This window comes from Nanorana parkeri, unplaced genomic scaffold (genome assembly GCF_000935625.1).
Source record: "Nanorana parkeri isolate BGI_ZX_2015 unplaced genomic scaffold, ASM93562v1 scaffold633, whole genome shotgun sequence".
Classification (NCBI taxonomy): domain Eukaryota; kingdom Metazoa; phylum Chordata; class Amphibia; order Anura; family Dicroglossidae; genus Nanorana; species Nanorana parkeri.
This window is the reverse complement of record NW_017306901.1, coordinates 613,090-623,610: the sequence shown is the minus strand read 5'-3', so window position 1 is coordinate 623,610 and position 10,521 is coordinate 613,090. Positions and strand designations below refer to the sequence as shown.

Below are 10,521 nucleotides of genomic sequence, written 5' to 3'. Positions count from 1 at the left end.
GTCTAACAACTTCCTGTAATGTACAGGAAGTACACTACTACAATCCAGACCCACTCCTCGTCTGCAGGTCTAACAACTTCCTGTAATGTACAGGAAGTACACTACTACAATCCAGACCCACTCCTCGTCTGCAGGTCTAACAACTTCCTGTAATGTACAGGAAGTACACTACTACAATCCAGACCCACTCCTCGTCTGCAGGTCTAACAACTTCCTGTAATGTACAGGATGTACAGTACTACGGACGTCGGCACGAGCACCGTAGCATTACAACTAGTGAAACAGCCTGGGACCTCTGTTCCTAAGTAAAGGTGGCCATACACTGAACAACTTCCTGTAATGTACAGGAAGTACACTACTACAATCCAGACCCACTCCTCGTCTGCAGGTCTAACAACTTCCTGTAATGTACAGGAGGTACACTACTACAAACCAGACCCACTCCTCGTCTGCAGGTCTAACAACTTCCTGTAATGTACAGGAGGTACAGTACTACGGACGTCGGCACGAGCACCGTAGCATTACAACTAGTGAAACAGCCTGGGACCTCTGTTCCTAAGTAAAGGTGGCCATACACTGTACAACCATCGCAAGACCTTAGTCTTGCGATGGTTGTAAAGTGATTTAAAAAAACGTACGATCTGCCCATCTTGGACAGCCAGATCGTACTCTCTATCATCGCAAGCCCGCCCCCCTGAGGGGAATTTCCCGCGATTCTCGTACGAGAATCGAGCAGTGTATGGGCACCTTAAGAGTCGTACGCAAGTCGGATGTTCGGAACTCAAGGACTGCCTGTATATGTATTTTAACTGTGTACTTGGTTGTTCAGCTTGAAGGTATAACAAAAAGAATGGAAACATGAATGCATTTCTGGAATACATAATCAGCTAATGCATTTTAAAATTTGAAAACGTATGGTTGCTATTACCAACCTTTCCTCGCAATGCACAGGCTCCTGCAAACTGTTCCTTCAGCCCCAGGCCCATATCTTCACTTATGGGACTGGAAGTAACCAATGGCATGGCCTAAATGCTCATTTGGCTAGGGGGAAAAGGAAGAAGGTGAAATAATGACCTTATTCTTCACTCCCGCAGGCATCCTACTCATCTAGTGACTGATCCTCCAAAGCTGATTCACTTTGCTAGTTGGCCATTTACAGTTCTGATGTCACCAAAGACAATGCAGGACCAGCAGTTCTGAACTATACAGGAGGACAGCAAGGGCCAGCCCACATTCCCGAGTCTGCATCGGCTTCTGAGGTAGCGAGGCCTAAAAGGGTAATACCAATTTCCCACCAAATATGAGAAACTGAAACTTTGCCCCTACACACACACACTAGTCATACCTTTGGGGGAACCACTGCTTCTCTCCAACTCCACCACCCCCCCCCGTTCCCCGCTGCAGCCCAACACTAAAATCATCCTCACAAATGGCGATCATTCATTGATCAACATGGTCACCTGGCAACGCTGACTAATGAGAAGGCAAGCTTTGTGGAGGTGATTTCAATTTCTCACATTTGGTGGGAAATTAGTATTACCCTTCAGGGCAGGGATGTCCAAACTGCGGCCCTCCAGCTGTGGTGGAACTAAGAATCCCGTGAGGCTTTGCAAGATTCTCACAGCCACAGCTGGAGGGCCGAAGTTTGGACATCCCTGCTTTAGGGTAAGTATTTGTACTAAATACCCCCCTCCCACCCCAGCAACACTAGCATTAAACCCATGCAGTGTGTAGGCTGGGGGAACCCAACTGCAATGGTAAGATTAACAACGCACACAGTTGGGCTTCAAAGACCAATTGAACCTTTGGTTTCAATCAATTATAGTGCATGAAAACAAAAAAAGGTGTTGAATGCCTGAAAGAGTTTTTTTTTTTATCGAAGTGGGACTAGAAAATGCTGTCCCCTGTCAGCAACTGTAGATTGGGACATTTGCTCTCTGTGAATATCCAGTGGTCTCACTGCAGAGGTCAAATATTACTGAGACAGACCTATAGCTGTGCAATCCTCATGCTCTACCCACTGACTGAGCTCTGACTCAGCAGGGGGTGTATTGGACCACTGCATTGAGACCACTGCTTCCACACAGAAAACAAAGGTCCCACTCTGCAGCTCCTGGCAGGGGACAGGCTTTCCTACTCAGGTTGTGGCTGATTTTACCACCAGGTGAGAGATGCCTTTACCTGAGCCGGGACCTGGATGCATTCATCCAGCGTCTCTTGTTTGCCGCCCCAATGCTGCAAAACAAAAGCTTGAAGCGTTCTGGTGTGCCACTGCCTGCTCCAGATTCCCCCTGAGGGTCTCTGAAGAACAGCAGGTCGTCCAGGTAAGGGATAACCTTTCCGAGGAAACACAAAAAAACTGAGGTATGCTGGGGGCAAGTGCCCTTTTATTTGGTGTATGTGATGTGTTTCCTGTTTTAGGTGGGAGGAGACTATCTCTCAGATGCTGTCCTGGAAAAAAAAAGCCGTAAGACTGCACCTGAGATGCATTTCACTACTTTAAACTGAACGTTCAATTGAGATTTAGGTGCCTGAAAATGGCTAACATATTCCTCCCAGTGCAAAATAATGACCACAAGCCCAAGACTGGCAGTGGTGTGGAATATACAAGCCCACCACACACAACATACCAGAAAAGTATTCATTAGAAATATAACGTAATTAGTAACCGACGTTCATGAGTAACTGTTGAACATGCAACGCATTTCTAAACCAGCCATGGGAGCTTCTGATTAAATGTTCATCTCTTTGCCTGACCCTTTTTAGTGCAAGCAAATAATTACCAGCCCACAACTACATGAAAAATGTTATTACGCCTGGACATTGAACCTAATAATCGACTAACTAATCGATTTTGAAAATAATCGTTAGCTGCAGCTCTATTACAGACACTATTACACTCTCATTTTAAACAGTTTGGATCAACGCAAAGAAACATTCAAAGTTAGACCAAACTCCAAACCAGATTGAGATCTCTGGTAAAGATATTACCTCTCTACCCTTTCGGACATATGACTGTTCATGCTGATTTTTGGATTTGCCATACAGCTTACATTATTGAAAACGGAACATGACTGGGACTGTGCTTAAATTCTGAAATATTTTTTTTTTTGTTTTTGTTTTGTATAGAGAGAGAAGGATTAGAACTCCTGTCAAGTTTTATTGCTGTATGTGCTCCAGCTGGGGAGATCCAAACTCTCTATTTGTCATAGTGACCACTGTCACTGTGATACAAAGTTAGAGGAAATAAAACATTTTAGTTGTTACCAGAACAAGAGGTGAGAGTAGAGCTATGATTCCTCCATTCATGCTGCCTGAAATCAAGAGTCTCCTGGCAGCTACTGTATTTAGAGAGTTGGCACCCACAGATGCTCAATAACCAAAACAGTAACTGCAACGGACTGGAGGCAGTCGCTGTTCGCCCCGCAACAGTCCGGCTCCTTGAATTTTTGCAAAGTATGTCGAGCTGGGTAGTGCTGACAAGGCCACCTATGGCTCGAATTCTGGACAAATTCAAGCTGTTTATGGCTAAACTAAATCTTCCAATGGGAACACCAGTTCAGGTGACGCACGTCCAGTACAGCAAGGGAAATCTCCCCAATGGGACAAAGAGAATCAATAAACTGAGAAGGGATGGGCAACTTCAACCCTCCAGCTATGCTTTACCTACAAATCCCAACATGCCTCTGCCTCCAAGAGTCACCCTGTAACTTTCAGTCTTGCAATGCCTCATAGGACTTGTAGTCCCAGAACAGATGAAGGGCCAGAGTTGCCCAACCCTGGTTTAAAACATTCCCTACATTAGCCAAAACTGAAAAAAGTTTTGAATTTGAGATATTTTTATATTAATAATATAAAATGTATAAAACAGACTCAATAGACTAAACTAGACTCCAACAGTGAGACCTGTGGCCATAACTGCCCCTCTTCACTCTTCAGAATAGCTGCAACCATTATCAGGACTTCTGCCTCTACATGTTTTATTTGTCATAGTGCCTATTATATTGAAGAATGCAGAATGTGTGCGATCCCTTCTAACCCTGTACCTAGACTGAAGCTATGCAGGCACTGGCAAAGCTAGTATGGAATATAAGAAGGCATTGAAAGCTTATCACTGTAGCTTCTACCCATAACCAAAATATATTTTTTAAGGGGTAGACTATCCCTTTAAAAAAAAAAAAAAGGAAAAGCACTGAAGTGGTTAATGATTCCTAAGCCAGGCAAGTTGAAACAAGTCATCATGATCTAGAACAAACAAAGGAACATATATATATTTAGAGGATAGTTTCTATTACATAGCTAGAACAGTATAATTAATATTAGGTATTTTAGGCATTTTAATAACTTATATTTACAGAGCTCTGTCATAATATCAGAAAGAAATTGAATCAATGTCAACCACGTCCCGTACACAGTGGACACAGGAAAATGTTGCAGGCTTGTGTGAACAGCCCTAAAAGTAAGATTTGCAAATACATTTTAGAGTAAGACAAAACACTTTTTTTTTTCCTATTTGGGAAGATTTTATTTCTCAAGTCTTTTTATTGCCATTTCTGTCCACACTGGGGAAATCTACCCTCTACCCTCTATCTACCCTACCCTCACACTGGGGAAATCTACCCTCCGTTGTCACCAAACGGAGAGTAATGGGAAATAAGAAAAATCAAATTAATAGGCTGGAAAGGCACCAAAACATCCCAAAACTACAATGTGATATCAGGTATAGAGAGAATCAATATCACCAGATATGTTATAATTCACTGATCAGTACAACAGAGGAGCAGATGTCCAACATCAGAATTTGATTGGTCAGCTTGGGTCCTATAGATCGAAGGATCTCACACCTTCTAGGTTCTTGGTCAGATGAGAGCGGATATCTGAGGACTACAAACCACAGAAAAGGACAAGATAACTCTATACACTGGCTCCCTGCAGTCTCTCCTGGCCTGGCTTTGATACTCTACAGACCCTTGATGCTGCAGAATGAGCTGGAGGCATAGCATTGGATCATCTGAACCCAGTAGTTGTAGGACGGCCTGCAAGGACTGCATTTGGGTATTAGGTTGATCACCCATGACATCATATCCATCCTAATCCTGTAGTGGGAAAGATTTTTCCTCCTCTGGAGTGTCAAATCGTGTTCCGCGCCTCCAAATCAGGGTCTTGCTCTTCCAGATTGTGATCAACCAGGGCGCAGATTAGCTGCTCCTTCGTCTGACCTCACATAGATTCAGCAGGTCATCTCAGCTTTGCTTCATGTAGCTGATCACTTTCTTAGACAATAGCCAAGTATGCCTTTACAAAAACACAATTATGCACTGAGCGGACTTCAGTAGGCCGGTCATCCCATAACAAGTTTCCAGCCATTAGTACGTAGGTTAATGGAATAAACTGTGCACTTGTGTGCTAAACTTATCCCACTGCTGCCACAAGATGTCACGAACAACGGTCGAGCGGATGGGGGGTTGCCGAGGGGATACAGGACTGCAGGAAGGCCAGGCGAGGCACAGGCTATCACCATCCGTTGCTCGTCCTCAAAGATCCGCCAATGCACAGGACAAAGGCTGCCCAATTAAATTGGGTAAAAGGTGTAAAGGCAGTCCATCAAAATGGAAGGTCATCTAATGCACCAAAAGGTCCTGAAAATCAGACATGCCACAAATTTAGCAGTGCAATACATTGCAGCACAATGTATGCAACATGCGTCCCCACAACACAAAGATGTGAATGGTCACAGGGTCTTCCAATGAGGACAAACGCAAGTAGAAGGAACCACTAGCGCCAACAACCCATCATCCTTGGGGGGATGAACATAACTGACTCTTACGAGAAGGCAGATCCTTAACAGTCAGGCTGGGTTCACACCTAGATGTATTGAATATGCGCGTTTTTTCACACGTTTTTTTTAACCGCGAATCAAACACGCGTTTCCGAGGGCTACTTGGCTGTATCCCAATGGAAACGCCCGACCAAAACGCCCCAAAGAAGTACATGTACTTCTTTGGGTGTAGGGCGGTTTCCCACGCGTTCGTACTCACGGAAAACCGCCCAGATGGGAACCATGCACATTGAAAATAATGGCATTTCCCTGTTTGAGCGTTTTTCCGCGAGTACGAAAGCGTGGAAAAACGCCCAGGTGTGAACCCAGACTCAGGGAAAACTGAAGATCTGGCAAGGAATGAACAAACAAAGAGTGCCCATCTAGTGTAGAAGTCTTTATTCATCGAAATTAAACAATGAGGATTGTACTCACAAACATCCAATAGTAGAAAGCCGGCAATGGCAGAAATCACAACATCAGCCTTGTTATAGATGAACAGCAATGGCACGGGACATGCAGATAGGAAGCATCATCTATCTTGCTACATGCCAGCCATCCGGTTTATGCATTTCTGGGGCCGCACCGCCTTCAGAAGAAGGGGGGTGAGGCCTCAAAAACGCGGGCTGGCATTATTTAATTTCGATGAATAAAGACTTCTACACTAGGGAGGCACTCTTTGTTCATTCCTTCCAATGAGGACACCTGTCTTAGGCTGGGCACACACCTTACAACCATCGCAAGACTTTTGTCTTGCGATGGTTGTAAGGTACTTAAAAAAACGTACGATCTGCCCATCTTGCATAGGCAGATGGTACTCGCGATGATCGCAATGCTGAATGGGCAGTGTGCGCTTGCGCACACCGGCCCGTCCGGCTTTTATCTCACTAACATGCTACACACCCGCTCGGCGGGTTTTGAAACATGTTCGGAAGTTTATGGGCAGGCGACCTTACAGTAGTAGAGGTCGCACGGCTTCCACACACCTTGCGATAATCGTACGATCGCGGGATTTCCCGCGATTATCGTACGATTATCGTAAGGTGTGTGGGGACCTTTACAGACATTTGTGTCCCCTCATTTAAGTCGACAGGTTTTTATCCTACACCACTCCATTCAAGACAAACAAAAAAGGACTATACAAAGTTGCTATAGATACACTTTATTTGAAAAGAAAAAGTAACTGCGGTAAGACAGTCTACAGATTTCTGATAAAAGTTGGGCAAGTTGCCTAAGCTCGGCTCCAGTCAGCACTCCAGATTTCACTGCCTGCAGCTCTATCACAAGTGTAAAACCATGAAGGGTGCTGGTCTGCGACAGGTGTAGGACCATACGCAGCTCTGCGACAGGTGTAGGACCATACGCAGCTCTGCGACAGGTGTAGGACCATACGCAGCTCTGCGACAGGTGTAGGACCATACGCAGCTCTGCGACAGGTGTAGGACCATACGCAGCTCTGCGACAGGTGTAGGACCATACGCAGCTCTGCGACAGGTGTAGGACCATACGCAGCTCTGCGACAGGTGTAGGACCATACGCAGCTCTGCGACAGGTGTAGGACCATACGCAGCTCTGCGACAGGTGTAGGACCATACGCAGCTCTGCGACAGGTGTAGGACCATACGCAGCTCTGCGACAGGTGTAGGACCATACGCAGCTCTGCGACAGGTGTAGGACCATACGCAGCTCTGCGACAGGTGTAGGACCATACGCAGCTCTGCGACAGGTGTAGGACCATACGCAGCTCTGCGACATGTGTCGGATAATGCGCTGCTCTGCGACAGGTGTAGGACCATACGCAGCTCTGCGACAGGTGTAGGACCATAGGCAGCTCTGCGACAGGTGTAGGACCATACGCAGCTCTGCGACAGGTGTAGGACCATACGCAGCTCTGCGACAGGTGTAGGACCATAGGCAGCTCTGCGACGGGTGTAGGACCATACGCAGCTCTATGAGGGGTGTAAGACCATACGCAGCTCTATGAGGGGTGTAAGACCATACGCAGCTCTATGAGGTGGTGTAGGACCATACACAGCTCTATGACAGGTGTAGGACCATACACAGCTCTATGACAGGTGTAGGACCATACACAGCTCTATGACAGGTGTAGGACCATACACAGCTCTATGACAGGTGTAGGACCATACACAGCTCTATGACAGGTGTAGGACCATACACAGCTCTATGACAGGTGTAGGACCATACACAGCTCTATGACAGGTGTAGGACCATACACAGCTCTATGACAGGTGTAGGACCATACACAGCTCTATGACAGGTGTAGGACCATACACAGCTCTATGACAGGTGTAGGACCATACACAGCTCTATGACAGGTGTAGGACCATACACAGCTCTATGACAGGTGTAGGACCATACACAGCTCTATGACAGGTGTAGGACCATACACAGCTCTATGACAGGTGTAGGACCATACACAGCTCTATGACAGGTGTAGGACCATACACAGCTCTATGACAGGTGTAGGACCATACACAGCTCTATGACAGGTGTAGGACCATACACAGCTCTATGACAGGTGTAGGACCATACACAGCTCTATGACAGGTGTAGGACCATACACAGCTCTATGACAGGTGTAGGACCATACACAGCTCTATGACAGGTGTAGGACCATACACAGCTCTATGACAGGTGTAGGACCATACACAGCTCTATGACAGGTGTAGGACCATACACAGCTCTATGACAGGTGTAGGACCATACACAGCTCTATGACAGGTGTAGGACCATACACAGCTCTATGACAGGTGTAGGACCATACACAGCTCTATGACAGGTGTAGGACCATACACAGCTCTATGACAGGTGTAGGACCATACACAGCTCTATGACAGGTGTAGGACCATACACAGCTCTATGACAGGTGTAGGACCATACACAGCTCTATGACAGGTGTAGGACCATACACAGCTCTATGACAGGTGTAGGACCATACACAGCTCTATGACAGGTGTAGGACCATACACAGCTCTATGACAGGTGTAGGACCATACACAGCTCTATGACAGGTGTAGGACCATACACAGCTCTATGACAGGTGTAGGACCATACACAGCTCTATGACAGGTGTAGGACCATACACAGCTCTATGACAGGTGTAGGACCATACACAGCTCTATGACAGGTGTAGGACCATACACAGCTCTATGACAGGTGTAGGACCATACACAGCTCTATGACAGGTGTAGGACCATACACAGCTCTATGACAGGTGTAGGACCATACACAGCTCTATGACAGGTGTAGGACCATACACAGCTCTATGACAGGTGTAGGACCATACACAGCTCTATGACAGGTGTAGGACCATACACAGCTCTATGACAGGTGTAGGACCATACACAGCTCTATGACAGGTGTAGGACCATACACAGCTCTATGACAGGTGTAGGACCATACACAGCTCTATGACAGGTGTAGGACCATACACAGCTCTATGACAGGTGTAGGACCATACACAGCTCTATGACAGGTGTAGGACCATACACAGCTCTATGACAGGTGTAGGACCATACACAGCTCTATGACAGGTGTAGGACCATACACAGCTCTATGACAGGTGTAGGACCATACACAGCTCTATGACAGGTGTAGGACCATACACAGCTCTATGACAGGTGTAGGACCATACACAGCTCTATGACAGGTGTAGGACCATACACAGCTCTATGACAGGTGTAGGACCATACACAGCTCTATGACAGGTGTAGGACCATACACAGCTCTATGACAGGTGTAGGACCATACACAGCTCTATGACAGGTGTAGGACCATACACAGCTCTATGACAGGTGTAGGACCATACACAGCTCTATGACAGGTGTAGGACCATACGCAGCTCTATGACAGGTGTAGGACCATACACAGCTCTATGACAGGTGTAGGACCATACACAGCTCTATGACAGGTGTAGGACCATACACAACTCTATGACAGGTGTAGGACCATACAGAGCTCTATGACAGGTGCAGGACCATACACAGCTCTATGACAGGTTGTAGGACCATACACAGCTTTATGACAGGTTGTAGAACCATACACAGCTCTATGACAGGTTGTAGGACCATACACAGCTCTATGACGGGTGTAGGACCATACAGGGTTCAGTTCTATAACAGGTGTGGTGGAACAATCCAGGGTGTATCACGTGTGAAAATACGCCAGCTGTACTGCCAGGTTAGCACACCCAGCCCCTCGTGTCTCACCCCCTCTCACCTTGTACACCTTGCCGAACGCTCCATCCCCCAGCTCTCCCACTATGTCCCACACAAGGCTGGGGTCCAGGTCCCTCCGGACGTGCTCGTACTCCCGCAGCTTCCTCCTGTCCCCAGTGAACCGCAAAATACGGCGAAAGTTGGCAAAAGCCATGGCCGGTGCGGAAAGCGGGACACCCGGGCGAAGTATCACAACCCCCAGCGGAGGCTCCGGCCAAACGGGACTAGACTGCGACAAAATTCACTTTACAGAGAAGCGAGCTGCACAGCACCCGGACACACCCATCTCTCCGCCCAGGGGCGGAGCCTAGCGCCATATGCTGAAACTACACCTAGGCCGGGCGGGGCCTGAACTCGGGCAACTATAAAGACGGCTCAGCAAGCCCGAGTTATTTTTGGATGCAGAACTTGTTAGTCTTGCGTTAATAATGGTATTTGCCGGTTTCTTTTGTGAGTAGCTGAGAG

At 46.9% G+C, this 10,521-nt stretch overlaps 1 protein-coding gene across 5 annotated transcripts in view; it reads right to left on the bottom strand.

The window, feature by feature from the left end:
* STK10 (serine/threonine kinase 10) overlaps nt 1-10,312 on the bottom strand; it is a 131,514-nt gene extending 121,202 nt beyond the window's left edge. For all 5 annotated transcript variants that reach the window (XM_018563114.1, XM_018563115.1, XM_018563112.1 and 2 more), the window contains exon 1: nt 10,058-10,312. In XM_018563114.1, coding sequence (XP_018418616.1) covers nt 10,058-10,210 — 153 coding nt within the window. In that variant the 5' untranslated portion in view covers nt 10,211-10,312. The remainder of the gene's footprint in view (nt 1-10,057) is intronic.
* Nucleotides 10,313-10,521: the final 209 nt, after the last annotated feature.